Source organism: Pyxicephalus adspersus, chromosome 4, assembly GCF_032062135.1.
Source record: "Pyxicephalus adspersus chromosome 4, UCB_Pads_2.0, whole genome shotgun sequence".
Taxonomy (NCBI): domain Eukaryota; kingdom Metazoa; phylum Chordata; class Amphibia; order Anura; family Pyxicephalidae; genus Pyxicephalus; species Pyxicephalus adspersus.
In genome coordinates this window covers 142,110,374-142,137,096 of record NC_092861.1, presented here as the reverse complement: position 1 = coordinate 142,137,096, position 26,723 = coordinate 142,110,374, and the positions used below count along the sequence as shown (strand labels likewise).

The 26,723-nt window shown below is 39.2% G+C and overlaps 2 protein-coding genes across 3 annotated transcripts; one reads left to right on the top strand and one right to left on the bottom strand.

The window, feature by feature from the left end:
- Positions 1-1,295: 1,295 nt before the first annotated feature.
- TATDN3 (TatD DNase domain containing 3) lies at positions 1,296-12,665 on the bottom strand. Of its 2 annotated transcripts, none has more exons than XM_072409844.1 (10): positions 12,537-12,665; positions 11,418-11,450; positions 10,130-10,203; positions 8,738-8,822; positions 7,990-8,052; positions 7,602-7,711; positions 6,504-6,559; positions 5,808-5,920; positions 3,242-3,322; positions 1,296-1,458 (listed from the first exon to the last, which is right to left on the bottom strand). In XM_072409844.1, exons 1-10 carry the CDS (start codon positions 12,597-12,599, stop codon positions 1,315-1,317), a joined length of 822 nt encoding a protein of 273 aa, XP_072265945.1. In that variant the 5' UTR covers positions 12,600-12,665; the 3' UTR covers positions 1,296-1,314. The 2 variants fall into 2 exon arrangements, with proteins under 2 accessions (XP_072265945.1, XP_072265946.1); XM_072409845.1 differs by having other exon boundaries at positions 3,242-3,319; positions 12,537-12,663.
- A 411-nt stretch (positions 12,666-13,076) lies between these two features.
- NSL1 (NSL1 component of MIS12 kinetochore complex) lies at positions 13,077-24,330 on the top strand. Its single transcript, XM_072409843.1, has 6 exons — positions 13,077-15,049; positions 17,031-17,106; positions 18,119-18,249; positions 18,431-18,485; positions 20,447-20,514; positions 22,288-24,330. Exons 1-6 carry the CDS (start codon positions 13,118-13,120, stop codon positions 22,564-22,566), a joined length of 2,541 nt encoding a protein of 846 aa, XP_072265944.1. The 5' UTR covers positions 13,077-13,117; the 3' UTR covers positions 22,567-24,330.
- The last annotated feature ends 2,393 nt before the right edge of the window (positions 24,331-26,723 follow it).

Sequence of the window (26,723 nt, the reverse complement as noted above, 5' to 3'; positions counted from 1 at the left end):
CTCCTCTGGAGGAACCCTGGTTGAGAAACACCAATTTAAAAAATGTATTATATGTACTGTAATACATACTGTCAGATGTAAAGCACAGGTCCTTCAATAAAGGTGGAAGGTACCTTAAAGTTAGGGTGGGTGATAGAGGAAAGCTACACTTTGGGATCCATTTCTAAAGCAGTGAATCTAACATTCCTGAAACTATCCCTGGTGCAGAATCATCCAGGTCAATGGCAATAGCAGTAATTGATTTCAAGGCTTGAATGGCTGAAGCTACACTAAAAGGGGTGGTGAACCCAGCAATTATATAGCTATAAATGTTGCAGTACACACTTAGTGACATGCCAAGTGATATAAACTTAGCGGCCAGTATATAGAAACAAGAAAATGTAGAGTTGAATTTATTGCTTTATTGCTGCATAATCTCCAATATTTCTTTTACCACTACTTACTGTATAAAATATCATAAAACACAAGTAATGAAAGCTTTATTGAGGTTCCTCATTACCAATTTACTTATAGCCCTACTTTATAGGTATGGAAAGGTGTTTCTGTATTTATGATGTGGCAATAGGGGTTATTGCAGGCAAAAGTTCACTGCACTAATATTCTAAAAGTGACAATGCCAATGGATGTCAAAGGGCAGAATGCATGCCCTGATGCTTTTTACTGTCTGATAACATGCTGTTATTGTTGTTATCTTCAGGTTACTGCCATGACATCACTGCAATTTGCTGCTCCATATTATTTTTTTCTGAGGTTTAATAAATACTACATTAAGGCTGTGTTAACAATGGCGGTGAGGCTGCAGTGCATTTACCAATTCCTTACGCCAGTGACCTCTACCCCTGGGTAGACGCTACATGGAATGGCAGATCCATAGAGAATGAAAAGGGGCAGCAGTAAGCGGTGATAGTACGGCTCACTGTCACCAGCTGTCCAATGTGCAGATGCTGGTTCTTTAGGAACAGTGACCAGCAATGTGCTAGCCACCAGGATCACAAAAAGTATGAATCTACCTAAAGGGAAGATGGGAATAATAACTGAATACATGCAAGAGGAAGACAACACAAGGTATATATAGGTGTAGATCACTGCATTACTAGTATAATAATACAGCTACAAAGGTTGGGGAAAGGTCAGAAAACATGGAAAGCTTTAATATGTGATCACCATGGATCTCCTGTACATCTTCCCTCCTGTGTATGCTTCCACCATAAGACTACTCATAGGTTTCACAAATCTTTTCTGCCTCTGTAGCCTCTTCTAACCACCAGCCGTGAACACAAAACATTGTCCCAACGTCTACAAAACACATTTTCTTTATTTGAGAACAGCTTGTCGCAGTTGGGGGAACAGGTTGATGGCATTCTGGGTGGTAACTTCAATCACTTCTTCCAGAGAGATCCCCTTGATTTTGGCTATGTATTCAGCAGAACATGTGATATTTTTGGGCTCATTTCTGACCTGTTAAAAAACAAAATATGAAAGTTTTTAGTACACCTAATGATTTTTTCATGTGATTGTTGTATTCTGCTTACAAATTAATATATATATATATATATATATATATATATATATATACACACACACACACACACACACACATATATTTACATTATATATAAATGTGTAAATATCCCGATACACATTACTTCTAATAACATAACAACAGGTCACATCACAGCTTACAGACTAATAGATTCTTGAAGCCTAACTCTGGCCCATATACTGTTTGTTTTAACAGGGTGGGGAAGTGGAAATTTCTTTTGTCAGGTTTTAATCCCAAGCAATCATTGCACAAGAGAGATTTTCCCTGTGGTACAGACAATACAAACATGTCAGACACAATTTTCTCAATTTCTCACTACCCCAGTTAGAATGATTTCCAATCATTTCTTGTCCTGAAAAAGAACTCATGATCTTCCAAAAAAGGGACCAGCAATAAAATTGTGAAAGATTTTCTTACCGTGGAAGTTCACTCAATTATGTTTTGAGAGTTATAGAGGCCAGTGATTGTAACCAGTGAACAATAACCATTTATTATAAAGCAGTGGTAAGCAAGTGCGAACCATGATCACACTTTTCTGATACCATTTTCCAAGTATAATGCACCTCTTTGCATATTCTAAAATATGCTTGTGCTTCGCTTCCTTTAAAACTCTGTAGGCTGGAGAAAGGGGGGGGGGGGTTTACAAGATATCATTAAAAAGCCCCTTAGCAGTGTTCCTGAGTGTGGCTCGGGGTAAGAAAAAAAAAATGCAAAAAGCGGTAATCCCGAGCCACACCCGGTTACATTGGTGCATGCGTCGGTTCATGCGGGAGGTGCGGCAGGGAATTACAAATATTTTGTATTGGATTCAATACAAAATACCCGTAATGAGTCAAATTCAAAGAAATCTTTTAATCAAATTTCATTAAATATAAATAATATATTTGCTACTCCACAGTTATATTACAGGTTTCTGTATTTCTATGCAATCCTAATTTAACAGATTTTTGTGTTTTTGTATTTAAAGTTTATTAATAAATATATTAAATATTGGCCATAATTCGGTCAGTTATGCCTAAGAATTATAGGCCTACAACGTAAAATAAATTTTCATGCAAAACAAAGTACCGCTTATTGCATAAAAATATGTACAATCGGAACGCAAGGCAAGTTAAAGCCTTTATGCTACGTACAACGTCAGATGATTCTCGTCCGATAATTGCCTTTGCCTGATATTGGATGAGAATCTTGCATGTGTACATCGCCCTTCCGACGACCAACCCGGGGGATCCACGAACGAGGGGAGAGAGCTAGCAGGGTGCCGCTCTGTCATTCTCCCCCCTCCCTATAGAACAGAACAGCGATGTATGTACAGTGATCATTCATGCATCGTTCAGTCTTTTGTCGTTGGAAAGGATTGTGAAAGATCCTTTTCAACGAGAATTATTGCACCTGTGTACGTAGCCTTGGAGGTAAATGCATCAGCTGCAATAAATATTTCAACCAGTGTATTCCAGTTTGTGCAGAGGGGACACTTTCCATTATATATGGGCCCTTATGTTTACGGGCTGCCACTGGGATAATGCTGATGGGGCAGCCAGGTGTAAAAGTTAAAAGACATGGTGAGATCCAAGGAGACTAATTAGGTAAGATATGTCCTCCAAATTAGTTTTAGGGGACAGTTTACATTAATAAATTTACCAAGGCAAAGACGACTCCACTTCATTTATGTGCAAAGAAAAATGGGAAAAAATGTACCTGCTTTTCTGGTCCAAGAGCTGGAGAGTCTGTTTCTAGACAGAGGTTTTCCAGAGGAAGTTGTTTTACTAGTTTCTGCTTCTTAAACAAAGAAGGACTGAATCATATATGATATCCATACAAAAGTCTGAATTCAGTCTCTGTGATTACTGTTCTATGATACATGTATTAACAAGACATTAAAATTGAACATCAAGCAGGTATAACAAAACAGCAAATATTACACTTGTGTGTTTATTAGAAATTGTATCAATAATGTTTAAACACAACAAATACAGTAAAAGAACCTTAAGTTGTCTTTTTATCAGCCTACAGTAAAACCCAGTAAAGGATAACTGGAGATAGAAGGCCAACGCTTGAAGCTAATGAGGCTCTGGATTACTACTGTAGTACTACTACTACATGTGCTGACATGGGTACATGATGACTGAAAGTGACAGCAAAGTGCACAAGGTGATCAATGTTTTACTGCTCTATATTCAATCTGAATGTTGTGAAATGAAATAATGTTAAAATAACTTTTAATGGGAAGTCATAAACGTAAGCTTTCCCACTGAACTTCTGAGGTATGCAACAATTTAAACTAGGTCATCTAGTTATGAGCCTGTAAATTAGAAGGGTATAAGATACCATTTGTATTTTTTTAGGCTCAGGTTTACTTTGACTAGGGTTCATGTGCTGGGCCTTGCTATGCTATGTAGTAAAGGTTCCTGGATCACAAACCAGCTTAACAGAATTACAGATCTTTTGGCAACTAAGACAATTTAGACATACCGGTATTTATTTCACTTCTCTTAATATGCTTTCATTGAGTGCACCCCAGGATCTTTCCTAATCTCTAACAGGCACTTGTGAGTGTTATTTTATGTCTGTAGCCCTTGCAGGTCACTAGGGGGCTGATTTAAAATTGGAAAGTGAATATTGTTATCCACAAACTGTTATTAACTGCTGCACTGCATTAATAAAAAAGCAATCCATGGGGTATAGCAAAGCTCCAGGGAATCTGCTCAATTTAGCAAAGAAAGCTAGAATATTGGAAGAGATGTGGAAGAAAGTTGGGCTGTCTTCATGGTTCTTCATCATTCAGTTCAGTTGTGCTGCATCGGCTTCTGGGTGAATGCAGCAAAGACCACATTACTGAAGCTCAATGCTGCGTTTTATAAATTACCATTCAAAACAGCGATATGGCCTTAGTGCAGATTTGTCATATTTTTATATAAATGACTAACTGATTTTGTGCTTAGATAACAGATGTAACTGTGACGAACGCCCTCTCAGCCCGCATGCCTGCACATAGACCTTCCAGCACGCTCAGCAACAGTCCACGCACCAGCAGGCTGAGAAGGGCCGTCATGGGGCAAAGTTAACCACTCTGGTAACCCTTGTCAAACACACCTTCACAGGTAGACTGTCACCACATGCTTAGACGGAAGCACTCAGCATTACCCTTCTTTAGTGTCACCGGCTGCCACTCCAGACAGGGATGTCCCAAAAATCACAATGTTTATAGTAGCGTTTCTGGTTAGCAAGTTACAATATTTCTACTTAGAGCATTCAGAGATTCAGCTCACACTTTGTATCGTGTTTAATAAGTAAAAAACATACAAAAAGAGTGCAAAAACAAATTATAGAAAAATTAGGACAAATCTAAGAAAAAAAAACAGAATAAAAGCAGAACCTTTAGCAACAGCATAAAATAAATGCGAAAACTGTGAAAAAAAACTTAGGGAGAGTTGGTTTGCTTTGGTCTGGGTTGCGGTGTAAAGTCCAAGTTATAAGTCAGAGTCACTGAGCTCCCTGCAGTGCTCAATAGTCAGTGCCGTTGTCCTTAGCAACAAGATGATATCAGTGAGAGCTCCCTCTGCTGGGCTTACATGGCTTTTTTCTATTCCAACAACAAAGGTGGGACTAATACAACAATCCAATGACAGCAGGGTCGGGGCTGTCTCCACATGGAGTATGGACACTTCCAAAATGCCCTTGTTGCCAAATGCCATTATTATTATTTTCATAAGTACAGGTTTTATGAACTGCCAACCCCCGGATTATTAATTACCACAAAATAAGGAGTTCACAGAGACCAAACTTGGTATGTCTGGGACTTATGGTTCACCAGGACAGACTAACTATGGTTTTCAGGCTTTCCTGAGGCCTAGGAGACTAGGTCTTGGTCTCAAAATGCTTACCATAACGATCCAGCTACAAATCAGTCAACTACTAGTTTATACAGAATGGTATATTGAAAATATAAAGAGTGTGAAAAAATGTGTTTCAGAATACATCCAAGAGTTCAATCAAGGCCACTCTTCTAGTCTTATCTGAGTTTTATGACACCTGAAGACACAAAACTCCAACTTTAACAATAGGTGTTGTAAACCAGAGGTTCTGGAAGGAAGGTTGCTTGTCAGATCAAGGAATATCTGATAAGGGGAAATTTATGAATCTGGTCTGTTAGAGAGACCATTTCCAACAAAGACATTTTAAAAGAAGACAATTTTATATTTTAAAGGGGAGATCAGAATTTAATATTTTCCACAATATCACAGTAACCACATTCATGTTTTACCTGCTCACTTCTGATGATTGATGGAGGGATGGAAAAAAAGAATCCAGCTTTCACACCTTCCATTGCCACTGAGGGTTTTCCATCAAATGCATGAAGTAAAACCTTTTCAGCTCCTGCTTAAAAAAAGAAACTCTATTACCATGTCAGTATTGATGCACTATAATACTACTGATCTCCAGGCAATTATATATATGATATATAGTTCAACTACATATTCAATTTGGTCCGACAAAATCATGAGGGAAAAAATGCCAATGTTGGAATTGAACAGTGTTCAATCATTCAGTCTTCAATCAAATCAAATTCTGCAGCCCCACCTAAAAAGGCTTGGGTTGTAGGGCAATATTTACCTTTATGTGATGTGAAACAGCTGCTGTTAGGTTTAGATACTTTAAAGCAGAACTCCAATTTGTATATAGTGATATATAACATGTTTAAAGAAAAACTTCATGGTCAAAGCTTTGTTCTTGGTCTGGGGGCAGCCATTACCCAAATCGTGAAGGTGGTGCTAGTTCCAAAGGACAGCATGGCTTTATTTTTAACATTCTGGTGATAGCAGCCTCTAGCACTAGGCAGCAGCTTTTGTAGGATCATTGGGTATTTTTTTAGGTTTTCTTTGAACAAACAATTGATATATTATAAAGTATAATGATATTAATATATAAGGCATTTAAAGCCTGAGGCAAGACATTCTACCTTGTTCCTTTAACAGATTTATAGTCGGTCTTCCTGCTGATCGTGAGTGAACATTTCTGTGAGTGAACAAAGTGTAAGAGAGATAACAGGAGATCATGGAATGAATCAACATATCAGTGTTTGCTAATGACACATGGCAGTCTCATAACTGGTATCATTATATCAGTCCGCTAATACAGTGAACACAATCCTTATGTACACAGAATTAAAGAACAAACAGAATTTCCTTCCCTGAACAAACAATTAGATTCTCCATCTTATGCTTCTGTATTGCACAGGAAATATGAAGGGGAGCATTCAATGAATGTAAATCTCATCACTGTCTGTATCTGTCTGTCATTTGCAATCCTCATTTGTTGTACGGCACTGTGTAATAGGTTGTCGCTATATAAATGTTTTTATTATTAACAATAATATTAATAATAATAAATGTAACAACTGACATGTGAAAAAAAATACCCTATTCCTATTACATGTTCTTTTATAAACATAGCAACCAATCACAATCTCTGATTTGTTTCAAACCCTGAAAATTAAAAATGACAATTTAGGCAACAGCAAAATTATCCCGCAGAACACTTTTTATCTATCAGTCCACACAATTGTTCTTAGGTTAAGTGTTAGGGATTGGATAGGTATATTGGGCTATTGCTTGGGGTCTCTGTATTTATCTGCAAAGAATGGGACGCAGATAGGAACTTCTATGAGGGAACTTGGGAAACAGACGGCATAAGGTGTGCCAGTAGAGCATCACTAATTCGCTACATACAAAACAATCCATTCAGAGAATAGGTAGGGCAGGTAGGCAGCAGAACAGAAGAGCTCAGTTCATCAGTGGGCAAAAATTGCAATAATTTGGTAATGTTGGCAAATGCAAACAGGGAACTTAACCATAACTCTGGGTGGGGAATGGTCCAAACAATTTGGGTTTAAAAAAAAAAAAAAAAAAAAAAAAGCTAAATGACCTAGCAAGTCAGGATATAATGGATCAGGTAGTTTCACAAAAAACAGAGGGCCACAAAGGGGCAAAAATATTTACTGAGAGTGATGAGCTATGTTTGACAATGTATGAATGATGATATTCCATAACGACCTTACAGTGGTAGCCCTAGATGTTTGGCCAATTCTATCTGTTTGATGAACACTTGACGCTGTTCTTCCTTTTGGTCATCTGTGCTTGCGATTCGGGGAGTGAAATCCAGGCCAACCTGAGAGAAGTCACAGAACATGAAATGTATTTATAATTACAGAACTGAATTTATAAGCATATTTTATCTGCCTAGAGTTCAGCTTTAACTACCATACTCTTATCAAATAGTTTTTTTTTTTTACCAAATCAACTGAAACACTTTAAAAATCAAATCAAGACGGCATTTATTTGGGGGGTAAAGTCATTTGGAAGATTTTATCAAGGGACTTTAACACTGCACAGTTAAATCCTTCAAAATCATCCAAACCAAGAAATCATACAAGAGATAATCTTTACCTCACCAATAGCCACCAACTCATCCTTGTATTGTTCAATTAGTGGTAAAGCATCTTCTAAATCCTGCAATGCATAAAACACATTTCCACTGTTACAATTACGACCTATATACCGGTAAAAGCAAAAGCTGATAAAATCCTACAAGCTCTTTTAACAATTGTTTATTTAAAAACAGATATTTCTGTTATAGATGAAGTCTGGACAGTGACACCTGATTTACTCTTTAATTTCTTGTGGATTTCAGTGGTGAAATGTCCTTGACAAAACTTCCTAATTATTCCCTCCAGCACTGGAGTCCTACATCTTCTGCAACAATGGGTTGGTGCAGAAGCAAGAAAAGACTGCTAGGGATTGATGCTGCAATGCATCTGAGAATTATTAGTGGCATAAATAACACTTGTTCACCAGCAGAAAGGCCACGATAAGACCATACTGCCATAATAAAAACTGGCCCCTAATAAGCATGTAGGCCAGGAGAGAAAGGAGGGACCAGGGAAGGCAAAAAAAAAGTAAATTGAAGTAAAGGATTTAAAGACTTTAAATGTCTCTTCTGACAAAAAAATATCTATTTTCCTTGTTTCAGGAAGTTTTGTATGCTGTCCACAGTCTATAAAATCTCTAAATTCTTTAGAAGAATTTATTTGAGATGAGATTCAGTCATCACTATTAAAAATAATGAATTAAATAATGTTCCTATACAGTAAAAGTTCCTAATATTTAGTTATTGATAAGCTCTAAAGCATTTTACCTTAAGGGTGGCGCTGCGTTGTTGTTCTGAGGCTTCTGCTTGGACTGGATGCACTCCCAAACATGGAAACACCAGCCCGGCATTCCTGTGTACAGTCAGTCACTGGATAAACAATGCATCAACTTATAACTTTAAATTTGTGCTATTACATAGGATCACTGAAAGCAATGGTTAAATCAACACTGACTAAAAGACAAAATCTAATCTTCTGATCAGATTCTCCAGCACTTAACTGTGCAGCCTTCTACTCAGCTACAGTACCCTATTTGTTGTGCAACCAGGTTCACGGGTAACTGGGAAGCAAATATTATATTAGGGCAATTAAAGATACATGCAGGTATGTTCTAGTGCATGCACTTCAAGCTTAACTTGCTACCTTTAGTCTTACACAGTTGTACAGACTCTACTCATGCAATGAACTCTACTCATGCATTGCACAATGTAACCTTCTGCATGTATTAGAAGCTGAAGCAAGTCAGATAGAGCCCTGGAGAACGTTCAGCATTATCTAGACCTTTACGCCTCAGCCTGACTATCCCTGGCCCCTTTCATTCATTGAATTTCTGGCCTTTCAGTTATACAGGCTTGAACCTAACAAGAAATTATTCTATTTTATAGCAAGTTCTATATTTAAACTTGATTACAGCAAAAAGCACATGAGAAGGATGTTCATCATTCATGCTAATACTCTGCAAAAATATTGCTTCTTTAGACAGCTAGAGTCTCTGTTTACTTACTGTTTACTTACTTCAGAAACATGCAGGCTTTCATTGATTATTGTCCCCCTCTGACAACTGATCTACCAGAGCATTGTACTACGTTAAGGTCTCTCGCTTTCACCTAAATAGAACTTATTCTTCCCATTTCATTATTAATATGTATAGTCCACAGTGTTCTCCCCAGCCTCTTTTAGCTGGGCGTACCACCCGGCACTTTTCAGCAACCACCCGGCTGTTTTTGGGCAGTTACTAAAGAGTTGGGTCACAATACAGTGGCTGCCACCCGCCTACAATTTCTTCCTACCCATCTTAAAAAAGATTTCTGGGTTTAGCACTGATCTATCAAACTGTATCAGAATAATTTCATATACTCTTTCATTATCAGCTAGGATCACCCTGTGCTCTCCTTCCTAAGCTACAATTTACTCAAATACTAACTTACATAGGGCTATGACCACTTCCCACTTGATTGAGATGGAACTTGCTCAGCACTATCATAGAGAGCGAGTCACAACTTCTAGATATCCGAAACACCTGGTATTTTAGTTAAGGAAATGAAGTGGCCTGGGGTATGGATATGAAATTAAAGCTGTTGATTTTCCCTGCAGTGGTTTATTTTAAATTGTACCTCTAACTGGAGTTGGTCTTAATTAGGCAAATATTTTAGACTTACCTTCTGGAAAGGTGAATTAATTTTTCAAATTCCGCTGAGTGCTCTGCCACCCCTACCAAAGCCCGGACACCGGCCTGAAACACAGATAAAGGTCCAAAATATAAAATTATATTATTGCTAGAGCCCAAACTGTCTCAAAAACATATCAAGGTTATGGGGTCACTGTGTGGTGTGTGTCACAAACTCCGTGAGAACATACCAGCTCCTTGCTGATAGAGTCCTGGTGGAAATTATTAATATTATTACACAGTATTTATATAGCAATGAAATATTACGCAGCGCTGTACAAAGTCATATAATTAGCGGCCCCTTAAGGGAGCTCACAATCTAATGTCTCTACCATAGTCATATGTCTTTAATGCAGTCTAAGGTCAATTTTGGGGGGAGGAAATCAGCCTAACAGCATGTTTTTGGAATGTAGGGGAAAACCGGAGTACCCAGAGGAAACCCACGCAGACACGGGCTGAACCTGCAAACTCGATGCAGATAGAGTCCTGACCGAGGTTTGAACCTGGGACCTAGAACTGCATAGGCCAGAGTGATAACTTCTCAGCCACCATGCTTGACACTGGATTAATTTACAATCTTGGTGTACCAAGGCAGTTTATTAACCATTGAACAATCTTTTTCTTCACTCAGCCAATTTAATGTGATGATTTTATTTGGGTTGCAAATTACAGACAGGCACAGACAGTGACACAGGAGGAGGAGAGGACCCTGCCCCGAAGAGCTTACAATCTAAAGGTGGGGTAAGTCCCAAACAATAGAAGGGGAGATATGTAGTGATAAGAAGTAGTGAGGGTTTTAGGAGACAGAAAAAGACAAGTAGGCAAGTTTGAAGAAATGGGTTTTGAGTGCTCTTTGTAAGTTTTAGGCTATGTACACACGATAGATGAAAGAACAAGCACTACACACAGAGCACCCATTCAGTTCTAGGGGGAGGGAAGGACGAGCAAGTGGCACCCCACTGTTCTCTCCACCCTTGTCTTGTATAGCAGTCATTCAGGGATTCATCCTTAGGAATCCATGAACGACATGAGGTGAGAATTCATGGATCCATCAGGAGGAATCCATAAATATATGAAGGAGAATGACTGCAATACAGGTCAGGGGAGGAGAGCACAGCGGGGTGCTCATCCCTCCTCCCCTCTCCATAAACAGGATGGGCACTGTGTGTACAGCACTTGTTCCTTTATCTGTCACTGGAAACTAATCCTAAAGATAGTTTCCAGCAACATAAATTGTATGCAGCCTTAGCAGTTATAGGCACAAAGAAAATAATACTTACTGCCTTTGCTCCTTGCAATATGTCATCAATATCCTGCAATGTAGAAGAAACAACAAATAAATGCATGCACAGATTCCAGATACAGACGTCAGTATGTTATGTTTCAGAGCTAAAAAAAAATCCATATTATGTTTGGTATATTTGGGTGACTGGTGATGTGTACTCCTCCTTCTGTAGTTTCTGCAGGGCATTCTTTCAGATCGCCTCCAATGTAAGGGGACATTCCTGCCAATAATACCCAATGTAAGGGGACTTTTTGTAATTATTACTAAAAAGAATTTAGCTAGGTATGCAACATTTCATGTTCATTGATTGGTCTTCTCTCTTATCTTTTACAAACACAATCATGAGGGTTATATATGATTATACATATCTCCCCTCCTATTGTGTGATACTTCCCCACCTCTTAGATTGTAAACTCTTCGGGGCAGGGTCCTCTCCTCCATCTGTGTCACTGTCTGTCATTTGCAACCCCTATTTAATGTACAGTGCTGTGCCATATGTTGGCGCTATATAAAACCTGTTTATTAATAATAATTTTTATATAGCAAATAAAAAACATACAGTTAGGTTAATCGGCTTTCCTTTAAAATTGTCCCCCTAAGACTACAATAATGACATATGACTATAGTAGGGACATTAGATTGTGAGCTCTTTGAGGGACAGCTAGTGACACGACTATGGACTTTGTACAGCACTGCATATGTTTGCGCTATATATATATATATATATATATATATATATATATATATACTGCCTAATAATAATAATACCCTAGAAATTAATTTAGAGGTAACATCTACTAAACTAATATTGTCATTGGAAAATCAAAGGGATTACCTATCAACATACTTGGCAGGGGAAGCAGAACTCCTAAAATACCATACCAACCCATAGGAATTATTAATATTATTGTTAAACAGTATTTATATAGCGCCAACATATTACGCAGCGTTGTATAATAAATAGGAGTTGCAGATGACAGACAGATACAGACAGTGACACAGGAGGAGGAGAGGACCCTGCCCCGAAGAGCTTACAATCTAAGAGGAAGGCTGTGTTATTTTGTACCATTGCAAGTTACATGGAAGACATATAAGAAAGTAATGTCACTCTTACGTGATTAAATTCTGCAGCTGTCAGGTGGCAGTGACAATCTACAAAGCCCCCATTGAGCTCCATGCTGAATCCAGCAGCTGCAACTTCCAAGCATCTGTCAATCTAGAGTAGCTTGGGCATTCACTGCGCATGCGCACCCCCCTCCCTTTCACCGTCCTCCATTTTTGTACACCCAATAGTAACTATAGGAACTTTGAATTTGTCAATTTTTACAGTAAAAGTAAAATAGTTCCACAAAAGTGTATTAAGATAACATAAAAAATAGTTTTATGATGAAATTAGAGATGTCGTGTGTATGAAGATATCGAACCTGCGGCTCCTAACTATAGTTTGGGTGTAGTAACATGGCAACCGGAAAACTTCCGGTAAACCGCTATACAGTAAAATATCACAACATTTGATATTTTTTATCTGTAGTGCATTTTTAGGCACCATTTTTTCTGTATAGAGAGATCTTTTATTGATAAATCCTAAAGTAAATTATATTTCCACCCTACACGGAACGAATGTGTTTGGTAGTGTTTCTGAGGGTGCAGGTTTGGCAACCGGACTTCCGGTGCGGAGCTTCCCGGTTTTTGAAAATGGCGGCAAATGTTGACAGTCCGAAGCGGAGAAGTTTACACGTACAGGATGGGAGAGGTGCCGCTGGCAACGAATCGGTCCTGAGCTCCGCCGAGACTTCTAGAAATGTGAAGAGACTGTCTGCGGAAAAGAGGAAAGACAAAGAGGGCAAAAAAAGAAGCTCAGATCGTATAAAGAGAAAGCAAGACCCTGCGAATGGGCCACCAAATGAAGAGAATGAATCGGACCAGACACCCAGTGATACAGCGCCCCCCACAGGAAGGAAGGAGAAAAGGGACACTGATAGCAGCGTACACTCCATGGCGCTCAGAAATGCCAACAATGCTGCCCCCATACAGCCCAACACCCAAAGCGGTGACCCGTTACATACACCTAGTGCGGGTCATTCCAAAAACAGCTCTGGTGGTAAAATAAAGGACAGCCCCAGAGGAGCTGCTTCATCCAATCAGATTGAGACATCCTTCAGCAGAGCAACCAGATCCAGCAGAGCTAAAAACCATGAGGAGCCCGAAGCCTCCAATGTAGGACGGGGTGTGGAGAAAAAAGACAAAGCCGAGGTCAGCTTTGGAAAAGAACCGGGACCTGGCGCGATCAGCAGCCTCCGTGCAAGGAGAAGCCGCGATGGTACTAATATTACAGGCGAAAACAACCCCAGAGGAGCCGCTAATACATCTTTAAGGAAAGAGACCAGATCCAGAGGAAACAACCCTGAGGAATCTGGAGCTATCACTGGCATCGGAGGGTCCGGTGAAGATTCAAAATCAAGCAAGGAGGAAATAAAAAATAAACACCTGGCTGAGCCCAATTCTCAAAAAGGCTCCGAGGACCCCGGTGGGAGCAATAGAAGTTTACGATCGAGGAGAAGCCGCGAGGGTTCCAGTGTCAATATAAAGAACAGCCCGAAAGTGGCGGTAATGGACACATCAGTCAGCAGAAGGACCAGAGCCAGCAAAGGAAAAGATGTGGAGGAAGCCGGAATCTCTGCTACCGTCAGGGGACAGGAGGGTGAAGGCTTAGACAAGACAAGAAATGACAATCCAATCCTTGCTGCTTCTGGCTCTGAAAAGGTGGAAGCCCTCGGCGGTCGTAATAGAAGGAAAAATGATAGCAGCCCCAATGATGGTCCCAAGGAATCCGCTGGTACCAATATATCAATCAGCCAAGAGATCAGATCCAGCAGGGCTGGAAAAGACTTCATAGATCCTGGGACTTCCATTGCTGTCCTAGATCCGAGTGAATGTGCAGTCAGGAGCAAGAAGGACAACCCACACCTAACCAAGCCTAGCTCTCAAGACGGATCTCAGGGTCATAGTGGAAGTAGCAGCTTACAACAACGGAGAAGCTGTGAAGGTTCCAGAGAGCCCAACTTACCCACTGAAAGCCTCAGGGAAGAGGCTGGGCCTAGCAGACGTATAGACAATGCAGAACCTGGATTATCTACTGCTAACACAAGAATGGACAATGACGCACTTTTAAGCGAAGCTAAAAAAGTTACAGAACCTAGCCACCAACATGAGGAACCATTAACTATCTCAGGTCGGCTTAGAAGCCCCAGTAATAACGTAAGACCAGCGAGAGGCCAAGGTGCTTCCAGCATTGAGGCAGCAAAACAAAGTAATGATTCGCCTTCCAAAGAAAAAAGTGGGAAATCTGAACTGGACGTCCAGAGAGGAGAAATATCCGAGAATTCCAGGAGGAACATTAGTCCTAGAAAAAACATAACTGTTAAAAACCCTCAGGACGCTATTGCAGATAGCAGGCAACCTTCTAATGTGACCGGTGAGACCAGAGACTATAAAGTGCATTGTTGTTCTAAGCAGTTGCTGCAGGAGGTGCTGGGAATGTGTACTGGAATCTGTAAAGAAATTGTGGATAGTCAGCAGTATCTGAACGAGGAGCAGAAGCAGCAGCATCACAAGAACCTTAACTGGGTGAGAAGCGTTATACTATAGAATTTGCAAATCTGTGGGGGTATTAAAGAGAGGTATTTGTTTAAAATAAAAAAACAACTAAACCCAAATTTGAAAAGGCAATTTGTAATACCAATCAGGCTGATAAATAAATGTAATCAGTGTGGGTCAGGTGTACTTTCACATTGCATAACAGCTATTTCTTCTAATCTCTTAAATTTAGCCAGATGTGAGCATGTGATCAATGTTCTCCCCAGCAGCTGTTAGCTGGGCGCACCACCTGGCACTTTTTAGAAAGCACCTCGCTGTATTTGGGTGGTTACTGAAGAGTTGCGACAGCGACCACCACCCGCCTACAATTTCTTTCGACCCGGCTTAAAAAAAAACTGTGTTGAACACTAGACAGCCAAAATAGGAAGAACAATAAACCGTTTTCTCCCCAAAAGATTTTTGAAGGTTGCTGTGAAGAAGCTGTAGATGGGTGGCAGCCCCTGTTTTGTGACCCAACTTTTAAGTAACCTCCCAAAAACAGCTGGGTGGCTACTGAAAAGTGCCGGGTGGTGCACCCAGCTAAAAAGAGCCGGGAAAAACACCTAATAAATGTCAGATTGCATTTCTCCATTGCAGTAGAAAGGTCTGCATGGCAATTGTTAGACCTCAGTCTGTTATTTTGTAAATCAGCTGTTGGCACACAGGGCTTTTTCTATAATGTGCAAATATGCTCAGGATATTTGCATTTTATAACAAATATTTATGGCTAAAGAACCTCTTGCCTGTGATGTGATAGTTGCAATGTCCCTCCGTACTCTCTCTTGCAGCCATTATTATCTTTGTCCAGTCTTCATCATTGCTCATTGGTTAGGTGGGGATAATATAGCTCCCATGCATCCACATAGGAGTGACTTCATCTTGGCAGGAGACCTTTGCTGGTGGAGCACAGTGTACACAAAAAAGCACAACAAATATTGGCTATGTGGATGAGTGCAAGCTACAGCCAAAAGTAGCTGCACAATTAGTTTTCAGTTGCAAAGGTAATACTTCTAGTTGACACAAATTACCACGATTGTTGAAATTATAATTAAACAGGATTTCTTTAGGGCCAACATAATATGCAGCGCTGTACATTAAATATGGGTTGCAAATGACAGACGAATACAGACAGTGACACAGGAGGAGCAGAGGACCCTGCCCCGACGAGCTTACAATCTAGGAGGTGGGGGAAGTATAACACAATAGGAGGGGGTAATTTTTTTTTAAATTGGGGTTTGGTTGGGCTTTGAAGAAAACATTTAAAAAATGAGTCTACTATAGCTGACCTTTTCTACTGAAATACCATATTTAGTAAGATCAGCTATGGCAGTCTATATATATATCTGTACGCTGTGTATTAAGGTCTTTCAGTGACATTATTACTAGGATCCTTGATTACATCTCCAACATGGTCCCTATACTCATTTACTTCCCTGTTGACCTTTACGTGCTTCTAGCAAACCTTTGCATAAAAGCAGAAATTTTTGGCTGTTTTTTTATATTGCATTTCATGTTCAAGTTGGCTAATGGTGCCAATGATCCTTCTATAGCAAGTCTCTACCCTACTATGCAAAATGCCAAACACTTGCTCATAGCATATTTTAGACAAAGCGCAGATCTCCTGTTTATCTGCTATCCCGGCACTAACCCACCCTCCTACACCACAGATGTTTACCTTGATTTGCAAATCACTGTTTATGTCTAGCTGTGTCTGCAGATTACATCTCTATAGATTTCTATGAGCATTATTTCCTTACTTGGCAGGAGAAATCACTGAAAGCCAAAGAGATTGGATCAGTGCTGAAGAAATTGGGGCATCGGGTAGTGGAAGCAAATTATGTTATGTCACCCATTTCTGTGGGAAAAAAAACAAATGGATGCAGCTCTTTTTCCTACAAAACCTCAATATATTTACAATCAGAATTCAAAATTTTTTGTGTCATAATTTAACAGATATTTTGTTTAAACACAGGACTTTGAAACGGCCTTTCAGGAGAACGTCAGCATCAATGGACTATCGTGGCATGAAGCCCCAGATAAAGACTCTGGTAAGAATCACATTATTTGAAGGCCCAACTCCAGATGAAACTATTTTTCCTCTATTGAATGATTGTCTATATCCATTTTAGGGCATTCCTGGGGTTCTATTTATAAAACAGGGAATCTGGCATTCCCTCAAACTCCCTGGTGGAAATCAAAAAATGCCATTGAAACACATGGACCTGGAAGATTCACACAAGACAAGGCAATGTCTTTTTCCCCTTTTTTTTTCCATAACTGGAGCCCCTAGATCAGGGGTCAGCAAACATTTTTGGCTACAAGGCCATTTTAGAAGGTCAAGAAGGCACACTAGGCCGGACTCTCTTTCGAGTCCCACGCTGATGGCTCCGCCCCCACCAGGAATGCCCTCTGAAGGGAAATTCCTCTCCTTCACAATGCATACAGAGGAGAGGGAATGCCCCGGAAAGAAACTCCCTTTCCTCCGCAATGCATACAGAGGAGAGGGAATGTCCCCTTACCCCTGCATGCAGCTCCGGAGCTGCGGGTTGCCGACCCCTGCCGGACAGAGTTAGGCCTGATCGACTGGGGTGGCGTTAGGCCTGAACAGACTACTGGTTAGGCCGTATCTGGCTGACCCCTGCCCTTGATGCTTTGGCCATAGTAAACATCATTATCATGCATCCTTTACCTTGACAATTATTTGCAATAAATAATTTGCATCCCTGTATGGCACATTGTTTTATTAACCCCTTAAAAGCAGTATTTATCTGCAGCCTTTTTTTTAATGAAGCCTGCAGCATACTTTTGTACATTTATAGTTGACACTAATCACATGATTAGAATCCAAGTTCTGATTGTTTGATTTGCTACCGTACCCTTAGTGATATTCGGGATTCAAGATTCAGGACCTAAAACTCAACAAGGTGGTGGCTGCTGGCTTTCTAAAGGCCATATGTATAAACATGTATTGCTATCATCAGCAGACACTGGTTTATAGGCGTGTACATAATTTAATTTAGTTGAGAATTCTCACTTAATAAATGTTTCCTCACCTGGTAGAACCGGACATTAAAATCTTAGAAGACCAGCTGGATGAAACCATGGTGGAAACTGCAATGAAAAGAAAGCGATATCCAAGGAAGATCCTGACACACTTTGTAAAGGCGCTGAAAACGGAGCGTGAAATCCTGGTATGTGTTTTTTTTTTTTTTATAAGCGCAGAGTAAGATTCTTTAAGTAAGTTATTTTTGGATGCTGAAACCCATTGTGGCAAGGCAAGACTAACTACACAGCAGCCACACTGTCACCATTTATTTAGTAGATTTTTAAATTGTGACATTTGATTTGATCATCTTTATTCTTTACTTGCAGAATCAGTACAAGCCTGTTGTGAATCCAGGAAAGATTGCACTGGATCCAGCATTTGGTGAGTTAGATCCCCAATCCTGCTTAGGGTTTCTTGAATGTTTCTAGAACAAAGGCCGGTGTGTGTCCAGGCCGGTGTGTGTCCGACTTTGTATGAAACAGTGTTTGTGCCGGTGCTGGTTTGGGAACTAGACTTCTGCTGCGGGGCTTCCTGTACAAGAAGTTTCAGATTTTTCATTATTATCCCCTAACAATTTAAACACATTGCAAACTCCCCTTTAAATGTAGTACATCATATCAAAAAATGCTATATCTTTAAAACCCACAAATAAGAAAAGAAATCCTACTCAACCAACTAGGTGAGTGGACCCAAGCAGGAAATTACTGGCATACCCACATTTAAAAAAACAGACATTTTTTTTTTTAAAAAATACAAAATAATTACCACTACATGACACTTTTTTCGATAAAAACAAATGTATATGGCTTTAGAGTACCAATTAATTGCATATATCATAGTAAAAAGCTGTCAAACAGACTCTCTTCAAAGTCCTGCCACGTTTCATGGCAACTGCCGCTTCTTCAGGGGGTTTGATAGCTGAACAACATATGCAAGTGTCCAAAAACCAAAATGGTGTTAAAATCCAAGTCTGTACAGGTAGTCTGTGGGTTAAGGACATCCGACATACGGACGACTCCTAGATACGAATGGGGTTTCCCTGCTCATTCTGTGCAGGATGGAGGCTTGAGAGAGCGAAGGGTGGCGGTTTGTATGATTTACAGAAGATATCTTTTGCTAAACACAGCTGAGGTTGTGGGTGATCTTAAGCACTGAGCTCATTCTCTTGTAACTCTTTAATGTCCAAGACAAAATCTGCAGTTGTTTCTTTTTGGATATCAAAGCACAGCTTGCTCCAGAAGTTAATGAATGTCTAGGCTCCATAAAGTTTTGTTTTTTTTGCTTTATTTGTCATTAGCTTACAGTGAGGATTTTATACAGTAACTGACACCGTGCTGTCTAATATTATGTTGAGATTAACATCTGTCCTAATTGCAATCATTAAAATAATGTACCTGTTCCGACTTAGATACAAATTCAACTTAAGAATAAGCCTACAGTCCCTATCTCGTATGTACCCGGGGACTACTTGTACAGAGGTGCATACAAGGCAGACGTCATAACTAACACTGAGTTGGTATCAGGTGAGAATGATGTTTCCAAAGGTTCATCAATGCAGTTACATAGATGAAAACATCAGATGCTGTTTTGAATGGAATCTGACCTAGTGCCCAAAGCATGCTTGTTTCATTTTCCATCATTATCCCCTCTCATATTAAAAAATGCTGTTCTGAGTTTTCTCTTTCATCCAGCACCATTATTTGTATTCAGTGTGAATGTTAAAGGAATTTTACCCTTGACCTGTAAGCGCCACCTGATGATGAACCGACCCCGGCAGTATGTATTGAAACACCCAATACTCACTAACTTGATGGCGCTCACATGCCATTGTGTATAGAGCACTCAAGCTCAAAGAAAGGCTACCACCTCTGATGAAGGAAGAGAAAAGACCCAGGATATCACCAAACTGTCCAGAACAATACAAGGGAAATGGAGTATAGAGTTCTATAAATAGGGTAGGGGCAAATGGGGTCATGTGGCAGAAGTTTCTTTACCCTTTGATTATCCAGGACATATAGGAAACTCCTGGGCTGTGTCATGTGTATCAGTGATCAAACTATGCACATAAGCATTGACATTTCATGACAAGTGCGTTCAATATTCCTTACCTTATCATCTGGTGCCAAGTGTGGTTATAAGAGCTCCCATGATGGACAGGGGTAAAGTCTTTATCCCAGTGTAGACCCCAATCAGGAGCTTACACTTGGGCTTAACAGAACTGGTTTGCTTTAGGTCAACTCATTGCAATTTATGCTGATTGATACTTGATATACTTGTGTGTTTGTGTATATTCTAAAAGCTATCATTGTAATTTGTTTTCTCTATTTCTTGCCCTTTTACAGAATTGCGCATGAAAGACCTCAGTGCAACAACTGCCTCTGTTTCTCAGCACATTCATGAAACCAAGAAGGTAAATCTCACTCTCCTAATAAATACTTTATACTCCATTTTCACCTATAGATTCTGCAGGCTGGACAGTGTCTTAGGTTATCTCTACTTATTTATTTTAGGTTCAGAGTAAAGTAGAAACCTGTCAGGGGAAAACTGTCACTTGTCACTCTCCTCCAGCTCTAGACAACCATAAACTTTTCTATTTCCCATCATTTTCTGTCTCAGTGACAATAGCATTGAGGGCAAACGGTGAACAAAGTCATAAAAAGCAGTTCGTAACAGTTCTGTACTTATACTGAACTTAATAGAAATGATTTTTAATGCAGACCTCACTTTACGTATGCCTTTATTAAGCGGTGACAACCCGGGCACACAAAGTGAGCTCAGAAAGCCATCCTTTGAGCTCTTCCATTTGTATCCTTTTAGTGTAACTAAATAGTTAATTATTAGTGTGACTAATAAAACGGTGCGATAAATATCATATCATTATATCCAAATTAAAATATTTTAGGTTTGGACAGTGTTGAAGGGTTATAACTGCTGTCAGGTGTTCATAGCAGTCTACGTCTTTATCAAGAACATTCACAATCTTCTTGTCCTGTATACAAAATGTAATACAAGTGAGCAGAAATTCAAAATGTTTAATACCCCCTAGAACAGGAATGGAGGGGGGAAATATTTCAATGGGCACATTTGTTTCAATGACAACTAAGAAAAGGTTTTCCTCACATTGGAAAGATGCTGTAAATAATATGAAACACTGTACAGTGAAACTCCAGCTGCAAATATAAAACACCCACCCTTTATATTTATTTAAAGAATAAATATCCCTTATACCTACCTTTTCCTGCAGAAATTTAGACAGACTGGTGACTTCACAGGAAGTTCCTTTTCTTTTGGAACAGCCATACTTCCAGAACCAAGTGGTACTTGTGCCACTCGTCCTGGTGTCTTGTGAGCCCATACTGCATAATGATGTGCCTGATGGGTACATAGTCTGCAGAGAAGCTATGTACAGCATGTCCTTTACATAAAGGAAGAAAATTGCTCATTATTTTATGACAAAAATGTCTCCATTGGCTAAACAAACACAAACTTAAGTGATGTTTAGACAGATATCAGCTTATTGTGCCATTAAAATATTCACATTACAACCACTAGGTGGTGCTCTAAAATAACCTTTTTTATTTTTTAAAAACATGGAATTCACTCATTGGTTTTCATTCATTCTACATGGAAAATGTTTAAAAGTTTATACAATCTAATTGAGTAAAGCTGATCTTTAAATCATCCCAAGTTTATTAGTATATCTTTAGAAACTTTTTGGTTTCATGACCAAAGGTCATTCAAGGGTAAAGTGAGTTTAACAGCAATCAAATCTTATAAATCTTACTTTAAAATCATCAATGACCTTTACCAATCTGGTTGTGATGATTATATATATATATATATATATATATATATATATATATATATATATATATATATATATATATATATATACACACACCTAAGATTAACATATAACCCTCAAACAGAGCCATGTTTTTTAAGTGAGGAGATGATGGTAGAACATTCCTCTGATCTATTATGTATAATGAAGAAGGCACTGTCTAAGAATATAGGATGTACAGAGAGTTTTCCCATTATTTAGGATTTTTTAAGAATGTTTAAGGCTAAAATCCAATTATTGGAGAATGCCTTGTTGCCTTAGACGTTTTGATGCATTGAGATTTGGTCTTTTCAGTTTGCTTATCTATTTTTACTTTTTTTTTTTTTTTATCCCCCGCAGTCATTGCCCGTTCAGTTGGAAAAGGCTGAAGGATTTTCCCAGGTTCTTAATCTCCAACCTGTATTGGAAGGATCTCGCATTCGCAAAGACATTTTCTATAGTCGTGTTGTGATTGAGGACATTTCAAAGAGCACTCCCAAAGTCCTGGAAACTACTCCAACCGAGAGCGAGTCCCAGGACCTTGCCACACCAATGCGCAACCTCCGAAAGCGGAAAGTTTTGCCCCAGAGACATTTATATCCCTTACAGTCAAAGAGGAAAATTACCCTGGAATCCTAACTACACTTTGTATTGTTTTTATAATTCCCATGACCATCAAACCTGGTGCTTTACTTGCATTATAAACTTGAACAGTCTTCTCAATACTGGATGACAATTAAAGAGAACCAGTCACCATCCATGAAAGGCTATGATGCTACTACATCACTACGGGATGACATTTGTCATTGTCCATAAAAATTGAGATGCTATGTGAAAAAGTCTATATTCACAGCGACTTTGTATCTATAGAAACAGCTGGCTTATTGTTTCCAAATTAGGATGTTCTTTTTTTCATATATCCGTGCAGTGAGTAAGGGAAGACGTGAAAGAGGCAACACAAAAAAAAAAATGTATTATATTTTAAAAAATGTTACTGTTGTAACATTCTTTTGTAGGCTGTTTTTTTAAGTGACAGGTCCTCTTTAAGCTGTTGTATAAATGTTACTGGGAGGCTCCAGGTGGTGGTGGCGGTAAAGTTCCACCAGTTTTGCACTTCTTTTCAAAGCAGTAGCAACAGTGATGCAACACCTATTCTGCTTTAGAGGATTCATGGAGGGAAAATATGAATGCTGCAGCAAAATAGAACTGTTCATCATTCAAAAATGAAGAAGACACATTGCAGCCATACTGTACAGCCTGGAGGTTGTATGGCAGGATGCCCATTGGTGTCTGTATGTAATATAGTTTTTGTAAATTAGCTTTATTGTGCAATAGTTTGATATATATGTACATAGATGTGTGAATAGACGTGAAAGCGTGTGTATCTGGGTGAATTTCACGAGGATTCATCATATGACTTCTACATACCTACACGTTGCTCTCCAGCTGTTTCACAAATATATTTTGCAGCTTACTTGGACATCTTTTTCCGGGAAGTGACCACAGCTGTATAATATTTCTATTGGCAAGCTGAATCACATTCTAGCTTTTTACGATCATCAAATTACTAATTCTTCCTAATGGCAACCATTACCTTTTCCCTAACCATATTTATCTGTTAGGGACAAATGTGGCATGTTGGAGTAATCGGCCAAGAACTGGGTAAGGCATGTAGTAATGGTCTTGTCTGTTGGGGGTGGTAAATAGTTTTTAGGGAACGTTGATAAAAAGTTAAAGCTCTAGCGATTTATTTTTAGCTTTGGGTGAAGATGAAAAACTTTTTTTTGTATCTCTGCTGTGTCCCAGGGCCAGGAAAGCATTAATAATATCTCCAAAAGGGACATGGTGATCTAGAAGGTCTTTTAATAATGGCAAGAGTACAACTTTAAACATACCATACAGCATCCATGTAAATTCGAACTGAACTTGTAGTTTCCTTATGTCAAATACATTCCAGGTGTATGAAAACAAAAGGTGTGTAAATGCTGCAGACGCGCTCTTGCTTTCTGTATGCAAGCAGTGGTCTCTCTGCAAAAGCCAAACCCATGCTTTCCAATGACCTGGGAATATAGGCTTTTCTCAACATGTTCCTACTAAACCTCTGCAGAAGGACCAATGCCTTTTTACTCAGACTGTGTCTGCTTTCTAAAGACCTGAGATATACTTAACAGACATAAACTTCAATTTGTCTTTAATTCCATAGTAAGCAATGAACTTTCTGCATTTTGATTGCAAACAGAAACTTCTCTAGCTTCCTCCTTGATGATCAATCGTCTGCTTTCACTTGCTGTTTTCTAAATTACCTTTTGTTACCATTAATATCAGCACTTTAATGTACAGCCATTTGCTTTTATCTTTAGAATTTTCTAAAAGTATTAAATATTTTTTATTGTTTAAAATCTTCATTTAATGATCTCACTGGTCTGTCATTCCAACACCTAACAATAGTGATTTTGTATCGAGACCTGCAAGTGCAACGTGGAAGGCAATGGCCACTTCCTAAGGATGCAACTATTGTGTTTCCTTTTCCTAATGATGGAACACCACTAGCCAGAAATTCACTCCTGTATCATTTTTTTTTGTTAATTAGCTGTTTATAATTTTTTATTCCCTGCAATCGGTATACCAAGCTTGTCACGATTCCAAAAGTTACAATCGTCGATCCAACCCTGCAGTCTGTGCCGGAGCTGACTCTTTGTGATACCATTATTCTATGCAGGCTTCTGGCAATCTGGAGAACCTTACTTCTGGACAGCCTAAGTAGAAAATGTTTACATCACCCATGCAAAGGACATCTAAAGAAGAACCCTGCTCCTCATTGTGGAAAATAAAAGAAGGACATAGGGCAACAGGTGTCCCTGGTTTTAGATATGTTGAATGGGATTTTCAGATTGGGAGTGGGGGATCCCTACTGGGGTAGGATAAAACTTTCCCAAAATAATTATATAGGGCACCATTTTCTGTCTGTAATGCTGAATCTGGCTTTATTACTTCCTGAGTCTTCATCTACATACTTGTTTTAGGTCAATGATGTACGTCAGTGTTTTTCATCCGGAGGTTGCTAAAGGTTGCTCGAGCAATTTCTACCTCTCAGGTCAGTTACCACTGACACCACTGATCTGGGTGATTTGTATGGGTGACGTTCTTCCCAACACCCAGCAAGGTAAGGGGTATTCTAAATTGCCATAATAGTGTACTGTGAGCTGTGGATATAGTAATTATAGCAGGGGTTCCCTAATGGTGAAGTAAGGGAAAAGGGGAGATGGGATTTTGAGTCGCTGCTGAGGGAGGAAGCAAGGTGAGCTGCTAAGTCATGGCTAGGAGGAGGAAAATGGAGAGCTGAGCTGCTAAGGTTATGACCTTAAAAACAGCAATGTTTCTGCTGTGAACATTCAGGTTAAATTGCTCTAGGGCAGTGCTTCTCAAACAGGGATTTTGTGGAATCCTCCAGAGGTTGCTAGGGGTTCGTTGAACAATGAGCAATTTGTGTCTCCTAGGTCAGTTTATGTGACATCAATGATCTTTTTTTTATCATCTGTAAGGGAGACATTCTTCCCATTGACCAGCACAATAATAAATACCATGAGCTGTGAATGTAGTATTTATAGCAGGGGTTCCCTAAGACTGGAAAATAATTCAAGGGTTTTTAAAAAGGTTAACAAGGTCAAGAAAAACTGATCCAGAATGTCTGCAGCAATGTATGTAATTGAAGACTTTTTAAAAAGCTTTTCTACACATACCTTTCTTGTTGTTATGTGTAAAATAAAATCAGCCAGTCTATAAGAAAAAGCAGAACACTTACCTCTCTGATGAATGATGACCTAAATCTTCTCAGCTTGCACTATTTGGCTGGAGTTTTGTCAGTAGATAGCATAAGACAATTCAGAAGGTGTGAGAAAGGAAACCAGGTTTTTGTATTATCCTGTGCATCACTCTTTGATGTATGATGAGTTATTGATACGTCATGTGTTCTGGTTTCAGCAGCTAGTGGTAGCGATGGTGGTCGCTCAAGTAGTGAGTTACTCCACCAGCTAAATCAAAGGGCAAAAATACGTCCTATTCATTCCTATTACCTGTAAATGAATTTACAAATCTATGGATTTTGTTTTTATTTTTTGCCCGTGGCAATGACACCACACTCAGATACCGAATATGTGTGTGTGTGTGTATGTGTGTATATATATATATATATATATATATATAAATATTCATAGTACTGGTGCAGCTATATGCTGGAATTGGGACTGTTATAGCAGGAGTTGCACAATGGGCTACATATTATTATGTCCATCTTTACAACCTGCTAAAAGAAAAGAAATGACTCGGGCTTTTGTACAGAGTGTGTCCGAGCTGCTGCCCTCCCACACAAATCAATGTAAAAGCAATACAAAAGCAGCTTATTGCTTCCCCATGGCGTTTTATTTTCCCCATGTTCTATCCTGATATGGATATTACATCCACAATTATAGAGAGGTTAATAGTTTAGGAGGAAGAAGTGAGAAATGGTGGTTTTGCATTTCATATTAAATGCTCACCTTGAAACTAAATTAAATGAACAATACAATTGGATGTTGGCTTTCAAGAAAGCAGCTTCTGTGGTTTTGTCCCATTGATTCGCTTCCTTCTTGATTTCAGTCCACCTGGAGACACTCACAGTGCGCACGGACACCCCAGAGAACTAACTGAGTTGTAAGTGGTGCAGGGGGGTCTATGTTAGGAGTGTTGGGTAGCAGGGAAATGTAATGTTAGTGTATAAAGTGATGGCGTTCTGGGTTCTTCATGTACTGGAATGTGAA

What these genes read in the sequence shown, in the direction of transcription:
- TATDN3 (XM_072409844.1), bottom strand. Translation starts at nt 12,599, where the DNA reads ATGGAGCTCAATGGGGGCTTTGTAGATTGTCACTGCCACCTGACAGCT. An exon ending in AAATCTGTTAAAGGAACAAG is followed by an intron (nt 5,921 to 6,503) that starts GTAGAATGTCTT and finishes TTTTTTAAGCAG; the next exon opens with GAGCTGAAAAGGTTTTACTT. An exon ending in CAATCATCAGAAGTGAGCAG is followed by an intron (nt 3,323 to 5,807) that starts GTAAAACATGAA and finishes TCTTTGTTTAAG; the next exon opens with AAGCAGAAACTAGTAAAACA.
- NSL1 (XM_072409843.1), top strand. Translation starts at nt 13,118, where the DNA reads ATGGCGGCAAATGTTGACAGTCCGAAGCGGAGAAGTTTACACGTACAG. An exon ending in AAACGGAGCGTGAAATCCTG is followed by an intron (nt 18,250 to 18,430) that starts GTATGTGTTTTT and finishes CTTTACTTGCAG; the next exon opens with AATCAGTACAAGCCTGTTGT. An exon ending in ACATTCATGAAACCAAGAAG is followed by an intron (nt 20,515 to 22,287) that starts GTAAATCTCACT and finishes TATCCCCCGCAG; the next exon opens with TCATTGCCCGTTCAGTTGGA.